We start from the raw sequence: 22,531 nt of genomic DNA, 5'->3' as shown, positions 1-22,531 counted from the left end.
CCTCAAAATTTCCTTTAAAAACTATTTGTGATAGAATGTATTAAAGTTTGTGCTTATAGCCACTTTTTTAAAATAAAAAAAAAACGTCCAGACCAGCAGCTAAATGCTAAATATATCCCCAAAACAACCCCATTAAAAGTAAAATTTTCTATCCTGTATCTCAGATTTTTCTCCCATCTGCTTCTTATTTTAATATTATTTCCTAAACAGATAGTTTAGAAAGCAAGCCTCAAATTTATTTTGATATTTCTAATCCAATAAACATTAGGCAAAGTACTTTATATTACATTTTCCCAGTAAAACATTTTTTTTTTTTTTTACAGGTGATAATTTGTTGTTTAAAGTGAATGAACAAATCAAACCTGATAGAACTCCTTTTCTCCCATTAAATTTCTTATCACACTCATCAGCCAACATCTGCAGCTGCACCTTTGCACTTCTGAGATCCAGTGAATGTAACATTAATCTTGTAACGGGATTATGCAAGTCAGGAAAACGCATGTGACACAAATATAGGAATATATTGTGCATACAACAGTTAACGACATCTTGGGTGGAGTTAAGTTTTAGTTACAGCAATGATCCCTTCGCTTTCTGGTGTCAGAAGTGAACAGAGGAACAGGAATAGCTGGCATATGCTATTGAAAATAAATCCTGAATAGGTTACATAATCTTATTTGGTTTTTAAGCTCAGTTGTGTCAGAGAAGATGTACTCACGTCATCTTCTCTCTGGGTCTCCTGAGCGAGACATAACACAGAGACAGCATGATGATCTGTTCTCATGAAGCTGAGATCCAGACTCACCTAAATCAACATGCATAATCCTCACTCACTTCAGTCGTACTTCATTAGTCCAACAACATGACTTTAAAACCCATTTTCCTCCAAGCTGAGATAAATCACTGAGTACCGGCACTTCAGGGTCTGTATGGACTTTAAAGCTTAACCTGGATTTTTAAAAAAAGATTTGTTATATTTGATCAGTCCTCATTTATTGTAAAACCAGGAAACTGCAGACAAAAAGGATAAAAACGTCTTTAATGGCAAAACTTGTTTCTTTCCAAGGATGTGACTCGCTGTGTGGATGGTGTGCGAAGTGATGAGCCTTATCTGCAGTGAAGAATAGGGCTTTGACAAGTGTTATGCTGTGAACTTGCATGACCAAATGACCCGCCTGTCGGACCAAACATCTGCTTCCCGTCACATGCATTAACATCTGACAGTGAGAAAGATACTCTTCTTCGCTGCTATCTTTTACTTTGTTGACCTTACTCGCTTCGATCTTTATTTTCCACAATTTTCCTCAACGTATAACTTTCTTTAAGCGTTGGAGCATTTTCTTTCACACTGCTCAGCCTCAGCATGGTAAGTGTTTCATTCAGTGGAAACTGGGAGGGCTGTAATTACAACCATGTGGTCTTTGAGAGTTATCATCCTTTGGCAGAAAGGACAGTGGTCACAGCGGTAAAGGGTGCCGTTTGAAGGCTGTTGGGTTAAATATTTCTGCTAACAAAAAAGACATGGGGGAGGAATTCAAGCTCACATGAAGCGAGAAACCTTGGAAATCTCCATAACCCAATTGGAAAATGAAAGTGGGAGCATAAATACATACTTTGGCAGGTCTTCATTCCTTAATTCATGTTGAATGTAAATATATTCATTTGTCACAGTCTTTTGTGTTTAGGTGCAGACAGAGCATTTCAAAACTGTTATAAGCTGTCGTGACAGTGAATTTATTGTTGCTAAAGATTCTTGAACATAGCCTTTGGATTTCACATTGAACAATAAAGCTCGGAGGGCAGCTGAGTCAAATAGATGTCCATTTTCGTAAAGAAGGTGAACAGAGAAACTTCTCTTATGAGAATAAGCGAGAGCCCTATTTAACTCACACTACATGCAAAGTAAAGCTTTTAGTCTTTTTCTCACTTTTTCCTCCCTTCATCAATCCGTCACTCACCTCTCTCACACACCAGAGGGTACACTCAGCCCAAGGCCTTGGTAAAACACAAAAGAAAGAAAAGGAAGAAACTTTGAAGGCTTCTATCTTTCTTGGGAGGAATTGTTTCTCTAACATCAAAGAGAGTGAAAGTTGCCACAGAGGACACCTTGGTTATCTCAGTCAAATCACATAACTTCGGGCTTTTAACTTGAGATGGCAACACTCCTCATTTTTTGATGCCGGTTTGTGATCTTTGCAAAAAGTTTTCAAAACTTCTACAATCTGACCTTGGAGTATCAAAGCACTGCTGAAACCCAGAGATTTTCTGCTTCGGTCTCATCTTGTCATATAGTGTCAGCCCCAAAACGCATTGCGAGGCATCCTGCAGCTCGACGCCTCTCACAGTGGGTGAATTAGATTTTAATTTCACTCTGCCTCTGGCCTCAACATTCAGATACTGAACACATATCTCAGATACTCAGATATTTCGCGCTATCAAAACAGACCGGGTCCGTGGCACGCACTTGTAAACCAGAAAAACTCTAATCTGGCGCGACCGAAATGCGTGAACCTTCTCCCTCTATCTGTCCGACGCACATACAGACACTCTGAGACTCTTTTAATCTCTTCACAGGAACCGTCTGACTTAAGCCCACAGAGTTTGGCTTTGTGTTGGGGAAACTTCAAAGGCTGTTAAACATCACAGAGGGGTTACGGAGCAGGCCATAACCTCTGAATATTTGTCGTTACACAGAAACATGGTCTAAGAGACGATAAGAATCTTCATCAAACTAATGTAGGAATACAAATTGCAGTAGACTACAAAATGAGTAGAAAAATATTTAGGCTCACGTTATTGCTGCCGTCTCTGCAGCGAGAGTTTTCTGGTGAGGACAAACTTGTTTTCATTTTCCAAAAAGGACATTGGTGATTAGACGATGACAGCAATTTATTAAACTCCATTTAATCCCCTGTTTGAATATTATCCCATTAGTTCTTGTGTATGTTTGTGTTCAAGAGGCACTTGCATTAATGGTTTTACTCAATATTAGAGCCTTCATCAGACCATCCTGAGTCACTGCACTGAATACTGATTAGCTAGTTAAGATATAATTAAAGCTCTAATTAAATCATTCTGCACCTCAGGTACTAAAACTAATGTACTAACCTTGTAGTCGATTTCCTGCATACAAGCCGTGTTATTTAAAAGTCGCAGCACATCAAGGTAATTTAAAAAAACATGGGAAACTACCAAAGATGCTAGAATCCACTGTGGAGCATGACATCAATAACATAATTGAACTAATTCTCTCTAAACTTTAGTGACAAAAATTCAAGACTGCAAGATTTTACTGCAAGTTCTTAATAAATCAAGACTGGTTAAAAAAAAAGACAAAGTGTGGTCTGAAATTTAGTGTGGCTTTATTCAAGAGTCATGAATCCTGGTAATTAATATTCAGTCCTGATGAGCAACTTTTACACAGATGGTGACCTACTCAAGCGTATTTCATCATGTCGGCATGGTAATTATTAAGAAACGTTTTAATAAACAAGAGGAACACCACCAGAGAACAAATACTTTGCTTGTAATTCCTTGATGAGTGGCTCAGTCACAAATACCAGTAATATGACCTTTTAAATTCAGTTCAAAGCAGAGTAATGACAGCTGAATGTGGGTTAGAAGGTGTGAAACACACAAACCACTGACCTATCATGATCAGAGATTTGTCCCTATTTAGCTAAAAGAAAATTCTGCTTTTTAAATAACCCAGCAAAGGCAAAGACTCTTACTAAGAAGCATAACCAAAACTTAGAAATGATAGAATAAGCAGCAAATCTGTGTTTAAAACAAAGGCAAGCCTTAAAGAACAATAAGGTAATCAGTGGAGGAAATTATGGCTTGTGGCTTGATGTCAGTCAAGGAAGCGTGTGGTGCTGGGAAAACATCCAGTTCATTGTTTTTCTAATGACTCACAATGAGCTGCGAATAATCTATCTGCTTCACAAAGGCCTATCGCAATCTTTGCCTGACGAGAAACACAAAACCAAAATCCTCTCTGTAATATTACAGGGAAGGTTTTAAGAACGACAGGAATTTGGGTTGTACAGCAGGATCATTTAGTTAATTTATGTTTCTTTGCCATGCTGCATTCGCCATTCCTTAAAGGGCCATTACACCAACCTTTAACCTAAATCCTATCATCCTTTTTTTACAGGATTAGTTTAATCCAACCATTCAACTGCAAGGACATATGAAACTACTCGCATTAAATTTCTCTTAGACTTCTCCTAAGTGACACAAGTCAAATGCAACAATCTGACAAAGAATACAGCTCACAGTAAATTAATCCCACAGTCAATTTACCTTTAAGGGATAATGTTTTGTGCTATTTTGCACAAAATTGATGTTTGAAGACTAAAAAAACAAGCTCAAATGTTTTGAAATGGAGTTTTGTGGAAAGGTTAGGAACAAATAATATGTGTTTAATAATAGCTCTTTGAACTACCTCAGTTTGAGCTATAGACTGTATACTGTATATGTAGACCTCTGATTGTTATCTGGTCAGTCCAGTCAAAATTAAACTGTATTTCTCCAAACTGAGGTCAGAAATACTGTTCATAATCTTTCCACAAAACCCCACTTCAGAAGATTTGAACTATTGTTTAAATGTGTGAATAAATACTACATAAATAAAACTGAAACTATCCATATGTATACCTTTAATCTATATTAAAGATTAATGCATTACAAAATACTTTTCAATTTTAAATTCTATTCTAAATGTAAGCTTTGTCTGCCATAGTATGATTGAATATACTGTATTTGACAATGTTCCCTGCATACCTTTCCCATGTAACATTTTAGACTCACATGACATCCCATATGACTGCGGTGAGATGTCCCTTCAACTTCTTTCCACAGGGTGAGATGAAGAGAAATTCAAGACACCTTGACAAGAATAAAAAATATGGCTGCATCCCTGTCTGTGCAAGGTCATATTCTTTTTCTATCATGCTAGCCTCACCTTGGCACACAGGTGTCAGAGAGATACCTGCAGCTGAAAATAACCCTTGCAGAGCAGCTGTTGGTTGACAGGTGGTATTACTGTGAAATCCTGGCATGGAGGGAAATCACATCTCAAAAATAAATTACACTACCTCTTGTGTGGTGGGAAAAAGTGCCATCAAAATGTTGAGAAATATATCAAAAATGCAGTTCTGTTGATTAAATTTGCAAATTCATCTGGTAATAATCAAAATGAAAATCCAGCATCTGCTTTCATGTGCAGCGATTAAAATAGATAATTGTTACTTAAGAAATTAGTTTTATCTCTTTCCAACTGCAGTGTGATAAAACTGCTTTATATACTATAATTTCTGGCAATTAAAACACATTTTTTATCAATTGTTTTTACTCGGAAGCTTCAATAAGTAGTGATTATAGTTTTAGATTTTTTAACTTAAGGCCATAAAAATATAATAACACTTTATTTTAGGTTTTAAAATTAACCATTTACCAGTTGATTACTAACTTACAGATTAACAGAATATCGACTCCTACTTAGTTGACATAAAATTATGTATTATCTACTTATTTTGACTTATACTGTAGATCTTTCTCACTAATGTCTTGTTTTAGAACAATATAGAAAAATATTTCCTTTTTTAGTTTATTTATAAAGTGAAAAAAATTAGATTTTCTAACTGTCCAACAATGGTGAAAGGTAGTTTAAGTTTTTTAATTAAAAAGGCTAAATAAATTAGTATTTGGAAACCATTAATACTTATAATTAACTGCTTTGTTACTTAAGAATAGGACAGAAAACCTATTTTGGTTGTATTAGTACCTTTTAAGGCCTAATTCAAGCAATTCTTTGTAAGATCATTTTGAAGAAAAACATCATCTTTGTTCACATTTATTAACCATTAATTATAAGAATAATAAAAGGAAAAATTAAACCTAATTGTTGTAGAATAAGGTAATTCGGAATAAGTAATTTTAAGTGTTGTGAAATGAGCAATTAGGAATTAATATGCTGCTAAAATATTTGCATCAAGTTACTGATAATTTGCGTACCCTGATACAAATTGTTACCAAGCTACATCAGTTCTATCCCCTATGGCGGGATTTGTTGCCTTTGGTAATATTTTACATAAATTCTATAAAGTCCAGGTGCAGCTTTTGAGGTAAGGTCTTCTTAGTGTTGCCTAAATTTTCATAATATGCTGTTTTTGAATTGAGGTAAAAACCTTTATAATGTGCTAATTTGGGAATGTTCATTTGATTTGAAAATCAGAAATTGTTCATAAATAAAATATTACAACTTGGTCAGGAATATGACAAGATTAGATTCGATAAGTTAATTCAATAAGTGAGTTAATTAATAAGATCAGCAAATGTAATCACATAAGGATTACCTGTATTCAAAGTAAGTTTGTCATATAGAAGGGTCATTTGTATGGAGACTGGAACTCAAAACATGTGCGAATTGATTTTTTTTTTCAAACCATTACAGTAAAGATTACTTAAAATGAAATACAGAATGTTAACTGATAGGAGAAAAAATTGTGGCTCATTTCACCAAACAATAGTAAAGGAAGGATATCTAAGTAGATCTTATATCCTCTCAGATGCACATCTCCTCCATCTTGTTTCTTTGTATCTCTCAGCTGCTTTGTCTACCTTCTCTTGCCTATCCTCCATGTAACCTTCACTGCTATGTTATTGTTCGGTTCTCTTTAATAAATCGTTATCATGCGGCCCTCTCATCATCCACAAAGTCTCTTTCCCTGTAGTCTTTTTCCATCCCCCTTTCCTTCCACCTCTCCCCTTTCCCTCTTCCCTGGATAGCGGCTTTAATGAACCCATAAATTGGAGCAACACAGCAGTGGCTACAGGTCGGGGCTGGGGGAGGGTGGTTATAAGAGTGGGGCTGAGCCTGACAGGGAAGAGGAGACAGGTATAAAAGAGGAAACTGTGGGCAAAAAGGGGGGGTGTGGGGCAAAAATTTATTCCTGCAGTACAGATATGACTTCAGTTGGTGAAGAGACAGACTGCAACAGGATAAACGGAGGAGGAGGTGCAGAGATGGAGGACAAAGAGACGGAGAGAGGAAAAGGGCGAGGAGGTTCCATAAATTGGTTTAGCAATTAATTTGCACCAGGTAAGGTATAGCCTTGGAACATGCCATCCTAGTCAGATGAGAGGTCCTGTGGAAGGGAAACTGATCACAATGGCAGCAGATGGTGGAAGGAGGTGAGGCTGCTGGTGGTTTAGGGGGGCAGGAGCAGGATGAGCAAGAGGGAAAAAGGTGAGGTGTGCTAAAGCATGACATGGATGTAGGTGAATATGCAGCAGAGACAGATGAGGCCTAGACAGACAAACACAAAGCTCAAATGTACTGTGAAGCACAATCAACCACATGGTTACTGCAGAGACCCCATTGGAATACCAGACAATGATGCTGAATATAATCATTGTGTGAGAATACTCATCACTTTGCAGCATTTCTAATTACTCTGGTAGTGTTGGGCTAATACATATTGGCAGCACTGTAATATTCATTAGCAGATAAGATTCCACTGCAAATGAAAAATTTAGGGGACAATTTTAATTTCTTTTAACTCATAAACAAGCTTGCAAATGACTTTGGATATGAGATAATGTGCTTTTGCTGGAGCCTAAACCCTAGATTGATGGTTTATCTCTTATTTCTGCTACATAAATGTTTCTATGTCATTAAAAAGTAGGGAAAATGACTTATTTACTTGGTTTCAGTCTCTATAATCATTTCTTATAAACATGTTTTCTCATTTTGCATCTCAAACACTCAGTTTGATAAGTTTTCACAGTACAGTCGACACCTGAAGCTAATGATATGAGAGGCAACAGGAAGGAAGAGAAGGCAGGATGGGGTGGAGCGGGAAACGAGCACTGTTGGCTGTGGTGCTCAATTTGCCATGCTGAAAAGCATTAGGCTGTATGGAGGCAAAACTGTGCTTAATACCATCAAAGCAAAGAAACATAGGAGAAAGGCAAATATATAAATAGCAAAAAAAAAAAAGAGAGAGACACAGCCATGCAAAATATCAAGAACTGCTCAGAAAGAATAAAAAATCATCAAAGCTGACTTTCAGCAAAAAGGAAAAAGAAGACTGTAGAGCTGAAATTGAAACTGAACTCATAAACAGTGAAACAAGCTGCAAAGGTGTCTCATAAAAAAATAATAATAATGATCATACAGAAAAAAACAGCAGGAAGCATTGTTTTGAAATGTGGAGCCCTGTTGCAGTTACCTGAGCATGAACAGTCCCCCTCGTAACAATATGAAATTATTTCTGGAAATTTTGTTTCAAGCCACTTTTTATTGGAAAGTGCCTCACCATTCCTGGTGAGGCTTCTACACCTGCTCAGGTAAAGGCAACTGGGGGTGCGACAGCATGTTGTGATGCTGACGGCAGGCATGCTATCTGAAGTCTCTGCCACCATTGTGCTTAGATCTACCTACTGGTGCCTTGTTGCTTCCAGCTGACACGGTGTGTTTATTCTACACACAGAAAATACAGAAATGTGTTTTGCAAAATGACTAAACCAACATAATACTGATAGGTTGATTTTACATATGGTTAAGAGATACATTTAGTTAACTTGTCTGAATGTATTTTGTAACCACACGTAAAATCAGCTTATCAGTCTGTCTTGTCAGCAATGGAATTCTCTCAAGATTTTCATAATGGTGTGAACGAAGAAATATCCTGTGTTTCATCCCAGGCTGTATTTACTCCCCAGGAGGATGGCAATGAGATAAACTGTTTTGTGTGAAAAAGGAATTTCACAATGGTGATGCTGCTTCTAATTGCCTAAACTATAAAACCTAGCATGAACATGTTGATTTAATAGGTTGTGTTATAGGTCTGCCTGTTTTATTATAATGAATTGGCAGCACTCCATAGACCTTTATATTCCCTCCTTCGATTTGTACGTTGTCCCTCTCATCTCCTCCCCTTTTATCCTTTTCACTCTGACTCATTTATCCAGTGAGCCGTCCTTGAGGCGGTACAGCATTAGGCGGGTTGTTAACACAGGAGAAAAGGGCGTTCAATGTCATGTCACTGTGTCGCAAAGGATGACAGAGCCGGCGACTGGGCCATCTTCTCAAGGAAATAAATACATCGCCATCTTCCTTTTTAGAGTGTAATGGTCTGGATATTACATCTCCTGTGGGACATTACAGTCCACGGATAATAAATCCATTCTGCAAAGTGTGTATGTGCGTGTGAGCATTTATGTGTGCATACATGCATCTTAATGAGCGCTGAATGGGTATGTGTCTGTATATGTGTGCCTTGTTTACTACTTTTCTTTAGAGGGTTTACGTGCACAGTATGAGGCAACCTGTCCCCTGGAGAGAAAGCCATCCACCACCTCTACACCTCGTCAGCTGGAAGCAGCCAGGCAACAGTATATCTCAATTACTCAAACCCCTCCCTTCCACTTCACAATCCCTCCCCAACTCCCATGCCACAAGCGACAATGGACCAAACTGACTACTCGCTGTTGCGTTCCAAGGCTTACCATTGGCTTCGGCTTGAGTCTGAGAGGGCACAGCCACGTATGGGTCTTCCCCTTTGTCTGAGCTCATGGGGGGGTCCTTCCGCTCCACCATGCGGCCCCGCCCCAGGGGGCCCTCTGCAGCCTCGGGGAGGGCTGAGGTGGGAAGTGTGAGGGTGTGGTGATGGTGGTGGTGCTGGTGGCCTGCCGAACACAACACAGGTTAACTTACGCTCAGTGCACGCAGGCACAGGCCAGCTGGGTGCTCTCACACACACACATTTATTTCTCTGATCAGCTGCACACACAGTCACATAAACACTCGCAGACAGCTGCTGGGCTGTGTGAGTTAACGGTGTTTCCCTCGTGACCTTCAGCAACTCATTAGCAAACACGTGAGTGTTTCTAATGATCAACATGTTTCCTTTTTCTGTCATTCACGGCATCTTTATCTTCCTCGCCGTTCCTCCTCCTGCTCTGATTGACATGTCAGATCTCTGCTGGGATCTGTCAGCACATAATTCCTCCACAGTAACCACGGGGTGCCTACCTTTCATATGTAGGACAAAAGACAAACTTCCTCCCAATTGGTCTTGTTGAGAATTCAGCCTGTAACTTTTACTGCAACAACAAAGTGCCTCTAATGCTGGGCTTTTTCTTCTTGCTACTGTTTTAAACTTTTCTCAATAAAAATTTAAACCAGTTTAGTTGAACTGTTCAATGCACTTTGAGGTACAATCATAACTTCTCCAACTTCAAATTTTAAACGCTGCATTGAAGAATAAACTACTGGATAACGGTGGAAAAATTAGTCATTACTCTGTAGTAGTTCTAATAATTTCTCAACCTAAAATCCCAAAAGATTTATGGTTCCAGTGCCTCAACTGTGAAAAGTGGGTGTTTTTCAGCATCTCATGAGATATCTTCACATTGGATTGCCTGTCACACAAAAAAGCCAGCTTGTGGCTGTCATCTTTGTCTCAGAGAAGTTATTTTTCTGACATTTTGTAGGGTAAATGATAAATAAGTCTCTGTGGAAATAAATAGACATATTTATTCATGTTTGGGTGATTGATCATACATAGCCTCTCACTGTTTATATCTACACATCACTCACACAATCAGTTTTCCTCTATTTGCCTTCTTCAGGTTCTCATTGTCTTTCATAAGCAAAATGTGCACATATTTTTTGTCTGGCTTTTTATTTTTGAACCATGATAATCACATTAGCATCCCACAGCTTAGAGTTAAGCCACCCTACACAATTTTGCTCTAGCTATATATTCTATTTAACTCAAGGTATTTAAGCCACATGTGAAAGAGAAAAAGCTTTCCACGATGATGAGTGACAACACTTTTATCAACATACTCTTGCGGAGCTCAACCCCCAGTTTCCGTTTTGACAAGCTCTCACTCCACGGAGGAGGTGACAGCATGTGAGAGTGTGTTTGTTTGGGGATGTGCACATTCAATATGTGTTTGTGCTTGTGTTTGAAGATGGGGAGGCAACGCTGGCAGACTGCACATAATAGATCCCCGCACAGAACACCACTCAAAGCCTCCTCCTCCTGTGTGTGGCGTGGCAATCATTAAAATGATTTATTTAACTACTGGCCCAAGGCTGAGAGATTAGTGTGACAGGCCTATTTTATAATTCATTCCCCCACCACCAGGGGAAGTGCAATTCAGGCAGATGACACACATAGAGTGAGCTCAGAGCCTCAGTGCGCCTCCAAGAATCAGGAGGGGGGAAGAAAACTGCCAACTGATGCACAACTCTCTTTTCACAGATTAAAAGAGAGGCGATGGCGTTAAGGTTTTAAGAAATTAAAGAATTTAGAGGGGGCACCTAATTTATCTTAAAATCTATATGAACTACCAACAGATAGATAGAAGGCCTTGGTTTGGGCGACGGTGTTGTAAACTATCTGTGTGAGTTTGTGCATATGCCTGAAAACACACAGCCAAGCCTGTGGGAGCATATTCAACACTGCAAAATGAGGAGGAGGGGGGGGGATGTCATGCTTTTCAATGACCCTGGATCTCCAAAAAGAGGGAAAGTCACAGTGGGAGTAGAGCCACAGGGGGGTGGGTGAAAGGGCTTTCTGGAGAAACTTCAAAATATCTATTTTTGTCATTCTGTATGGATCTGATCGTTTTGATCTGGCAGCTGCAAGGCACTGTATATGTGTGTGTGAAAGACAAAGGTGAGATTGTTTTTATTTTATTATTATCATCTTTGTGTGAGTCAAAAAATATTGTATGAAGCACTCAGGGATAATTTTATTCTTGTCACTGATTAGGAAATAAATATATCTACAAGAAGCTGTGTGTGCATGTGTCTGCTCTAGTCTACAGCAGCTCTTTTAAATTAAAAACAGTTGCAGATAGCTCTTTGAATGGCCTCAGTTTGGAGACTCTAACTGATGAGCTAATGGCCAGTTTGAACGTGCCAAAGGCCAAAGTGGATTGCAGCTCTGTTAAAACAACTCCAGTCTCAAAAGGTTCATAGCTGTTTATGCAAACACTGATTTATAAACCTTTACACTGCCATCTATTTCTCATTATATTGCTATTTGAGCAGTAATATTATAGTATTCCTTTCAGAGGTACCCCAAAGGCAGTACTACAGCTAGCTGGTTTTGGTGCTATTTGAGCTTGCAATTGGCCAAAAAATTCTATGTATATAACCACTGTAAAACTGACAATGATTAAAAGATTTGTAAAAGTGTTTGCATGAACCGCAATTAAGTTTTTGAAATTGTTGCTTAAGAAAGGCAGCAATCCACTTTTGTCTTGGCCCTGCTGGGATTAGCTGTTAGCTCATCAATTCATTCAGAATTAAACTCCATTCTCCATTCTGAGGCTGTCTACAAAAGGTAAGATATCCAACATATCCACAAAAACTGTTACTTTAAGCATATTTGAGTATATGTTTCGTTCGCAGAAATATACTAAACAAGCCTGGTTAATTCATTCTTCTCTCTATCGACTTGTGGCCCGTTTAGTGCACACAGAGAGAAACTTCCTCACTATCAAAGCTTTTCACCACCAACGACCAGATCCATCCAATTAACAAAGCAAAGGTCATGGCTAATCAATGCTATTGCACCGGGGAAAGGAGGCCGGGGCTTCAGGAAAAGGCCTAATAAAACTAACAGAATCAGAATGAACATCAAAGATGAAAGATATTTAACTCTATGACCTTTATTCTAAACACCAAAGGGGCTAGATAAGGAGCATGAAAGTGACCAACTTTTATTACCTTTATAACTGGAAGGGATGTCTATCAAAAAGAAGAAATGAGATCAATTCAGTTAAAACCCCAAGTCATTAATAACCCGAGTCTGCACATGTGGGAGGAGTTTTAATTTCCTTGAGAGCTGATGAATGACTGAGTAGATGAAGAGGTGTGGCTGAAGTTAAAGATTTAAGGTAAAGTGATGGAGCTTCCATCTTATATGATTGCCTGTGTGGGATACTTACCATTCAGTGCCACAAATGTATCTGAAAGAAAGAAGAAAGAAATAAAAGGAGACATATTATTGTGTGCAATAAAAGAAGCCTATATGCTTTACCTTGATGAAAAGCCATGACTTTTAAAGTAATTCAGAATCGACTGGCAGCTCGATATTCTCCTCACTTCTAATCAAAAAGATTTTATTCTGGCCTCTGAGGTTGATGAAGGTACAACACTCTGGGTTCCCTTTGCTAAAACTACAAATGAAAGTGAAGGGAAAGTGTGCTACCTTTATTTACTGGGTGATTTGCTGAGCGATTTAATGATGAATAGTTTACAAGCTGGTAATTTATTTTTTGCAAACTGTGCATCTTAGAATATCAATAAAAGGTATTGCATTTTAAATTAAAAATGATCAAATACACCAGCTCAAAATGTGAAAAATTAATAATAATAAAAAATAATATTTAAGACTTGAGATTAGGCTTTGCTTTTAACCTGCTTACAAATAAAATATTTCCTCTGTGTTGCTGAATGTTTGTGCTTTTTTTGACGAAATTTGCAAGAAGGAACCCATTACTGTCCAATGAGACACAACACTCTATTGACCAGGGCACAAGAGAAACAGCGGGGAAAGGACACAGGAGGACAAGAGCCGAAAGGGACAGATGGATGGAAGACGCTGAAAGAGAGAGTTTGTAGGGAAGAAACAGACGGGAGAGGAAAAAGGTGACAGCAGCAAAGAAGGAAATGGAGAGCTGAGAAGGNGAGGGGGGGGGGGCAGCGCTAACAGAGAAAAGAGGAGTGGTGGTAGTGAAGGAGGTGGGGGTATGGAATAGAAGAGGAAAGATAAGAGTGAAGAGGGCCTGCTTACTTTGGCAGTCTCCCAGGCCATCTGTGTTACCATGCTCCACGTCCTGCTCAAAGGCAGATCTGCAGGGAACAAAGACATCATGGTCAGCAGCGGAAAACAGGCCAGGCCATGCAGGCTTGACACACCTAGCGCAGTAACAAAGCAATGTGGAAAAAATACACCACTAAAGATAGAATACGGTGGAACACAGTATAAGCTGCAGAAAGTCATATGCTGGCTTGAAATCAAAGAACACCTGGGAAAGTGCCCTGGAGACCTGAATCAGTGAGAATCCAGACAAGCTTGTAAATAGCTTGTACAGAACCTGTTGCCAGGAGAGTTGAAAAAAAAAAGATTCATATTTTAAAGCTATGTTGTGTGGCTCGGAAAAGAAGCTAAATATTTTGAATCATACTGCTTTCTTGACAGGTAAATGAGTAGTTACCACTAACAGCCAGTAAGTTTTGCAAAAGTAGCTAGTTAGTGGCTTATTAACCTGTTAGGAAGCTATATCTTATTTGCAGTAAACTAGAAAGCAAATTAAAAAACTGCAAAAAGTCAATGCCTGTTTTTATTCCCCCCCAAAATTCAGCACAATCTATAATTTAATTTAAACAATGTAAAAATGCTCAAACATCAGTTATTTGCTAAGCTATACAGCACACTGCTGCTAGTGGATTTATATGAGAATAAAAGTGGTATCAGTTTTCTATCATAACTCTTTGCAAGAAAGTAAAATATATATTTATTTCACAATTTCTTTTTCTTGGGTGCTTGACGTTGTGCAATCTTGTCTTCTTGTACACTTTGTCTGACTTTATCAAGCTTCAGAAGAGATATGAGTGTAGTTACAATCACATGGACGAAGAGCAGAGCAGTGGGGGGTAACCATGCTTGAGGGCCATCATATGACACAGAAGGAGAGAGTTTTGGATATGTTATTTTCTGATACAGTCTGCACAGAGACCTGTTTTCTCCCTGAAAGACCACCAAGCAAGCTGTAAGGAGATCGGTGAAACAGAGCGGACCAACTGTCAACCAGAATTACAGTCACGCATGACAGTTTTTCACAGTCCACCTCAGCTCCCTCTTCAGTACTCCACCTCCTCTGTCTGTCCACCCACCTCTCATTTTTCTCACCCTTCACTGGTCACAATCATAGCATAAAGAAGGATTATTTTCCAAAACACCATCACCTATTCCTTGTGCGGTCTGGTCAAAGGATAAAATGTGGACCTCACAGGAATAGGAGCATTTTGCACGAGAGGCTACAGCTAGTTCTTTTTTTATTTTGGGTTTCAGAGCAGAAAGAAACAAATTTACTCCAAGCAACAAATCCATTTAGGAGTAACACAGATCAGAATGATATAGAATTTGTTACAGGACAATGTTTTGTGGCATTCATGTGGATATTTTAATATGTACCTCCAACCTAAAGGTATTAGCAGACCAAGAACAGCTCTGTCACAAATGACCTTCTTGAAAAGAACTTTGCACCCCTCCACACCACGCAAGACTCAAGCAGCCTTGATATCGTGGTTTCCAGAACAGGTTCTTAGTAACATTATCGACTCTAGTATGATAAAGACTACAAGGCTGAAATCCCACTGGCCTTGAGATGAATTAACAATGAGTATTCACTGTACAGATGTAATTTCTGGGCCCCACTTGGAACATATGAAGAGTGAATGAACCACAGTATGAACCCTCAGTTAAGGGGGTCAAGCTTATAGAGTCTGCATTATAGCAACAGAAGTGCAGTGTGTTCACTACAGGCGGTCAGATCAGGGTTGAGATCCCAGCGCAGCCATTTAATATATATTTAAAGCAGATTCAAATTGTGTTCTACATAGCTGGAGGCAACTAAAAACCCCATATTTTTATTATTTATTATCTTTCATCAGATGTGATTATCTAGGATGTGAGGTTGCACAGGGGGACTTAGTTGCTGAAATGCAGGTCAGGCATAATAACACTAATTATTCATATTAAAATAAACTGGAAGGCAGGGAATATACTGTAAATACAGTGTGAAAGAAATATGCAAATTTGTCTGTAAAACTGCCAATTTATTTTGATTCATGCCATTTGTTTAAAAAGAAATAGAAGCTCATCGGGTCACAAACCAGCATATGGGCACATTTTATCTGAGTATGCTCATTTGATGTGCTGATTATGGCAACAGAACTGTGTACCTATTTTACAAAATAACAACCATTCAGAATCATATGCAATTATATGCATGAACAGGGGGGTAACTGGGGACCATATTGCTGGAGACTAGAGTGCAAGCTGTTTATAGGCAGCAGGTATAAGAGGCATAACTACACATGGGAAAGCTGGCACACTAGCATCAGGACCAGATGGAAGAAGAAAGGAGGGGAGGCTTGCAAGAGAAAAAGAGCATGTTGGAGGAAAATGGAGGGAAAAAATGGATAAAAATAGATACATGGACAGGAATGGGCATATGCTGTCAAGAAGAGATGTTTAGGTGGAGAGACAAGAAAACAAAGGGAATATTTGTATAAGACAACTTTTCCACTCGTGTTTAGCCTGGTAGTTGTTTTAGATAGCTCACCAAACATATCCCATCAAACCAAATTTAAAATATTTTACTGTATAAAGGCAAAGTCATCTGCCCTTGTTTGTGTCAGCTCCTGCTGGAAACACAGTCAAAACTGTCCACCAGTTCTATGTCACAGAATAATAACTGGATGGGTAGCATCTGTGGATTGATGTGTTTTATGTGTGCATGTGGTGCGCTGGCATGCAAGACCGATACATTTAAAGGAGAGAGATCAAATTCATTCATCGTCAAATAGCCAGTGGAGCAGTGGTCCCTCTTTATGATTTCATCTGCAAAATATTTTTTCCCACCACAAAACTTTGTGTGCTGTTTGTTCAGAAAGAATAATCTGGTTCTGTGTCATAACTGCAGCCACAAAATTATAGTCGCTGCAGCCATCAGACTTTCCCCCAACACTGCGTACCCAACCTCAGGCTTTGGGAAAACAACACTTTCCTTCCATTCATCCTTCCAAAAGCCACTTCAGCTGAAGGCAAGTCCACTTACACACCATAAAATTAGAAAATTCAAGGGAAGAATGGCGACAGGTACAATGTAAAAGGTAGAAGACTGCTATAATAGTGAAATTCAACCAAGTCCAGAAGATTCATGAGGTGAAACATCTGGGGTGGACTGAAACACTATGATACCCATGAGCCTCGGCAGGTGGTTTTATGACAATAAAAAATGAGAATATAAAATATGTGGTAGCTATAAGGTGGAAGTAACACAGAAGATCATAAAGATATTAGTATTAGTATTACAAGTCAGAGGGATGTCTGTTGCACAAACTGAGACAATAAAAAAGGAAAGAAAGACAAAAAAATCCCAAATGTAAAAATTAAAATGAATGACTACTTTGTGAACTTACACACTAAATACATGCCTGCATATTATAATAAGCCCAGCTCTAAAATTAATGTAATAATAACCAAGTTAGAGAACTCAAATATCACATAATTTATTCATAAACAAATCTATTAAAAAAAAAAACAATGCAAACTGCCAGATATTTTGTTTTAACTCTTTAAAGGAAACATATTTTGCTTAACAGCACTCCTTTTGTGTAGTTGGCTAAGTAATTGGATTGAGTTTTTATAATAGTTGATTTTATAATAGTTGATCTTACCTAAAAATGGTCTACCCAAAGGACTTCCTCCCACTATACATATTTTGAACATTTGCTCTTGTGTTTTCTTACTTGGTGTTGCCAACCACTTGTCTGCAGGCACCTTCTGACACCCAACCACAGTATGGGTCCCGGGAGGCTATACAGGACCTGAAAGGATAATCACACCCACCATCAGTCACTCATATATCATACACTGGAATAATGATTCAAAGAATGATTTCATAGGTGAACAGCAAACTTACTTCTTGCATCGCCCATGCCTTTCGCATCGAGACAGTGGCACTTTAACCACACAGGAAGTGAAAGCCACCCACAGAGCATGACTCTTGGTGTCAATCTGTATCCCAATGATGCGCTTGTCTTCCACACCATCTATGCTGCATCTAAAAGAGGCAGAAAAAGAGGGTTAAATCTGCCTTGATATGTTTTTTTGTTTGTTTGTAATCAAATAGAAAAGTCTGGAGAAAAGTTTAAGAAAGAAAACAAGATTTAGGGGAGATTTATAAGTAATTTAAAGAACCAAATGTAGAGATTAGGATGTAGCAGACAGACAAACTGTGAGGTCAGCAAGAACGCAGATAATGCTGGAAAAGACTACATGAGGTCAGGAACAAAGTGGGAGATAAAAAGAGATAAGAAACTGGGTGATACGGATACAGATAAACAGACAGATGGCCACTGTGAGCAGTCAGCAGCACTTAACTGTAAAATCCACAAACAACTGACTCAAGCCCCTCCACCCCCCACACTGACCACTCCTCCATCCATGTCAGTCAACTCTGCCTTTGCAGCCCCACAGGACCCCGCTCTAATCCCTCCGGGGTGTGTCAAGCATGTTTCTATCCCTTCTTTCTCTTTGCTCCGCTCTCCATCCTGCCATCCAGCTCCTGAGATTTAATCTCCTCTTCACAGAGCTCTGGTCCTGCATTAACATTCTCAATTAAGGCTTAGAGTCCATCTACTCTGGTTAATGCACAACAATCGGGCCTGCGCTGATCCAGCCAGCCAGGCGGGGAAGCAAAGTCACTTACTGTACACGACTAAAGCCAGATGGCCAGCAGCCGACGGATGCTCAGCCGCGGCCAACAGGAGAGAGGAAAGTAACATGGAAGTTGTGAGGAGACACAGGAAAGGGGAGAGGAAAAAGGAGAAGGCCTTGCCCTTCATCCCCTTCATACAGCTCCTCACGTGGCTGCAGCATGTTGGATAATAAACCATGAAAGCCCTCCCGTCAAGTCCTTCACTTGTTCCTTTTAGCTCCCCGTCTCTCATTTCTGCTCTTCACAACTGTTTTCTCTCTCTCACTGTGTTCGTGCTGCCATTTGCTCCCTCTCATCCATTACCTCCCAACCAAATGTTTGCTCTGGCAGGACTGTATTGTGGTTGATTTTTCCTTATTCCCCCTATACTCCAAATACAATGTTCGACTCACCCCTCAAGTTCATGGTCACACATCCGTACAGCACAAATCAGCAGACATGTAATCTATTAGCAAGAGATCGGAGGCTGGCTCTGAAGACAAACACAGACCTCAGAGTGAGTGTGTGTTGGCTTTAATCAGTCAACATTTTTGAGGAGCTGGGCTCCGCTGTGGTTAGGAACCACACTCAAACACTATCCAGAGCCTTAGTGTCTATGTCTTTAATTTAGTGGCTGTGGTTGGGCAGAGTGTAACCTGATAAAACTCTTTTAAATGATAGAGTAGCCATCTGGTTGACTGGCTTCACTACAGAGCTTGGGTTGGGGGAACTGACTAGTAATGATGGAGCTGGTGGGTTGGCTAAGATGATAGATGGCAGAAACACACAACCTCTCTCTCAGTAACACACACATTTAAGCAATAACTGGTCTTCCTTCGTTTATAGCAACTGTATCTATGAGTACCCCTGTCATACACACATCATGTGCCCAGAGTTACGTACTTGTCAGGGTTATAGACGTTGAGCTCCTCTAAAAACAGGCTGTCGTTAAGAAAGCCATTGTTCATCTTGGCTAAAAATTTGAGGACGATGCCTTTCTCAGATCCCAAGAACACAACAGTGTGATTCTTATGGGGCCCTGCCTCATTGTCCACCACGATGCGCGTCAGACGATACCTGGAAGAAGGAATACCAAGTAAGACAAATAAACCAATCAGTGCATTAATTAGTCAATTTGTCTGCCAATAGAGAAACACTTCAGCTCTCTGAAAAAGCAAAAAAACAGCAATGCACATCAAGAATAGGAATTCAAGTCAAGGTCTTGAACCACAGTCTAGGTAATAATTACAGAGCCAATCAGTCAGTCAATAATTGTGTGTGTCTAAAAAAGACAACAGAACTACAGGGGACTCTTACAGTCTCATTATTAAATGTTGTTTTATTCATCAGATTGGCATAAAGCCTGTCGGGGGTATAAAAAAACATAACACCTACCTATCTTAAGCACCATTTCTTTTTTTCTGATTGACAGTTAGTGATCACACAGTTTAAATCAGCACCTCTTGGTTAAAACTTTCACCAAAAAAGATAGAGGCTAGGTGATATGACACCTACCAGTCAGTGAGTTTTTGATTGGTGCTCTTTTTTGCTTGAGTGTTTGAGTAATAAAATCCATTAACAATAAAACTTAATTTATATCACTAAATAGAATTAAATTTTCATAGCTGGTGTCATTTTTCTAGTTCAGGGGCAAAAAAACTTGTTAAAGTTATCAAAAAGGCAAATATTTTCACATCAGTGTGTCTTATGTTAATGCTGTAGGTTCACATGTAGGATTTTTAGGGTTTGTTGTAAAAGAATGACGTTAGTTTTTAACGGTTTGTAAACATGTTAAGTAACAACAATTATTAAAATGGATGTGGAATTCTTTTTGTTCTTTACATTTGTTACAAGAGTAGAAGCTGAGATTTTTAAACAGGTTTTGAAACACCTTTTTCCTATTTACAGATTACATTTTGTAGATGAAAAAATATAATTTCTGCAAATTTGGTTTGGTCATACAGAACAAAGCCTTCTTGTATTCAGGAAGTCTTTGAAGCATCTCTTGCTCACAAAGCCTCAGGTTGTTCTGTTTGGCCTTAAAGTTGTGGAATTGTTACTAACTGGATTTAAGGATGTTTCAAGATAGAAGCTTCAAAAAAACAGCTTAAGGCTTTAAGGGTTAATAGAAGTAGATTGGATTTAAAGATTAGAGATGAGCGCTTATCCGGAAATCTAGGAAGTCCACTATTACCCTCATTAATATTGGCTGTGTGTTCTTTATGCGAAAACGAGTCAAAAGCTACGCATCAGTAAAACAATTACTGTAAAAAAAGAAAATGTCTTTGCATGCATTAGTATATTTTATCTCACTGCTGCACAGTTTTACACCAGGAGACCATTAAAATACAAAGTCACACTGATTTGACCTGCAAAACTGGCTTCATACTGTCAACTTGAACAAGAATCTGAAGGTCTAATTAGGTTTTGATCCAACACTAGCTCTAAGGACCATGTCGGTGGGACAGAAACTCAGTAGAATAATATCATTTCTACAGATAACACAATTTATTTCTTTTCTATTTAGATCCAGATAATAAAAAATCACAAGAGTGAGACTCTTTAGTGTGTCTCTCCCGCTTAAAGTGATTGCTGTATCCAGCCAGCTGAGGTCCTTAGCACAGCAAAACACAGGACAAAAAAAAGCTTTTTCATATTGAGTAAAAAGCTTGCACTTGATATTGGGGTGTCCTCTCTGGGGTGTGAAAGGGATCAAATCCTATTACTGTCTTCATTTCCAGTTGACTTCAGCTCCAATGTAGTAATCCATACTGAAACCACAGCAGATACTCCTATCCATCTCACATGCTTTTGTGAAGCTTTTTAAACTTTTATTATTCTTATGATGAAAGACTCACACAGATGAAACCACCTGATGGCTGATCAAGAAAAAAATCATTCTCTTTTTTAAATAATTTGTTCATTTGTTAATAATACACAACAAAGAATGTTCATCAGATAACAGAGAAGCAGCAGCAAGAAAACCTATTAAAACTTACTAAAAATATTGAAGTAGCTAATCTAAAGTGAACCTACTTTCACTGAGACATGTCAAGAGCCTGGCAGGTTGTCCAAACTTTAAATCGCAAGGAGATACAAGTACACTAAGACCCAGATCCACACAGAGAAGTTGATTTTCAACTTTTTACTCTTTCAGTTAATGGTAGAAATGGTTTGTCAGCTAGTTTTGTACCGCAGATGAGAACACGATGTACAATCATATCCCCCCAGAGCCTAGTTTAAATGTCTGTGTGTAGTGTTCATAAAAGCCAGAGTGACCTTTAGGATCAATCGACATCAGCCATGGTGCTCTGGCTTTTGGGAACTGGCCTCGGTTGCAGGAACTCAGAGGTAAAGCCAACTACTCAACTAAAACCAAGTTTTAACTCTAGTATTATCTCTTTGTTTTTTTCCTTTGTTTGTTTGTTTGTTTTCTTTTTTCGGACTATAAAATCAAGTTCAGTTCAATACAATTCAGTTTACTTATAGTGTCAAATCACAACTAAAATTATCTCAGGGCATTTTATAAAGACAGGAAACAGGTCTGTTTCAAATCCAAATATATCCAGAGAAAAAACAATAATCAAGCTTATTGTCCATTCTCAAACAACTAAGTATAGCATCATTAAATCTTAAAATAACCATTTGGGGTGACCTTTGTTATGTCTTCCCTCACTACTTTACTCTATACACACATTTTGTCTTCATGTCAAGGAGTGTTCCAGATCTTTTTGTTATATAAGTGGAGGGCAAAGTGGTACAGAGGTCTGCTGTTCTAAAGTTTGCAGGAGTACACCTAACAAAAGGTCATGAGCTTCTCTAGCAAAGAAACTCTCAAGTTAGGTATTATCATTTAAAACTATTTAATTGCCACAACAATTATAATGTCTTGTTTAGTGTATTCTGGTGTATGATAGTTGGTATCATCATTGAGCTCCCTTAAAAATAATATCATCTTCTCATGTTTGTTGCAAGCTTGTAGTTAGACAGCATATTGGAACTTTGGCAA

The 22,531-nt window shown here is 38.7% G+C and overlaps 1 protein-coding gene across 3 annotated transcripts in view; it reads right to left on the bottom strand.

Moving 5' to 3' along the window:
* The window catches only part of sema6a (sema domain, transmembrane domain (TM), and cytoplasmic domain, (semaphorin) 6A), a 112,841-nt gene that overhangs the window by 6,639 nt on the left and 83,671 nt on the right, over positions 1–22,531 (bottom strand). For 2 of the 3 annotated variants that reach the window (XM_037975531.1, XM_017412342.3), the window contains 6 exons: positions 19,426–19,599; positions 17,746–17,886; positions 17,573–17,650; positions 13,827–13,885; positions 12,979–12,999; positions 9,517–9,696 (listed from right to left, as the gene is read on the bottom strand). In XM_037975531.1, the coding sequence (XP_037831459.1) occupies positions 9,517–9,696; positions 12,979–12,999; positions 13,827–13,885; positions 17,573–17,650; positions 17,746–17,886; positions 19,426–19,599 (653 nt within the window). The remainder of the gene's footprint in view (positions 1–9,516; positions 9,697–12,978; positions 13,000–13,826; positions 13,886–17,572; positions 17,651–17,745; positions 17,887–19,425; positions 19,600–22,531) is intronic. The other variant, XM_017412343.3, reaches the window with a different exon arrangement.

This window comes from Kryptolebias marmoratus, linkage group LG1 (genome assembly GCF_001649575.2).
Source record: "Kryptolebias marmoratus isolate JLee-2015 linkage group LG1, ASM164957v2, whole genome shotgun sequence".
NCBI lineage: Eukaryota > Metazoa > Chordata > Actinopteri > Cyprinodontiformes > Rivulidae > Kryptolebias > Kryptolebias marmoratus.
Note: the sequence above shows the minus strand (reverse complement) of the source record. Positions and strands in the feature narration are given on the sequence as shown.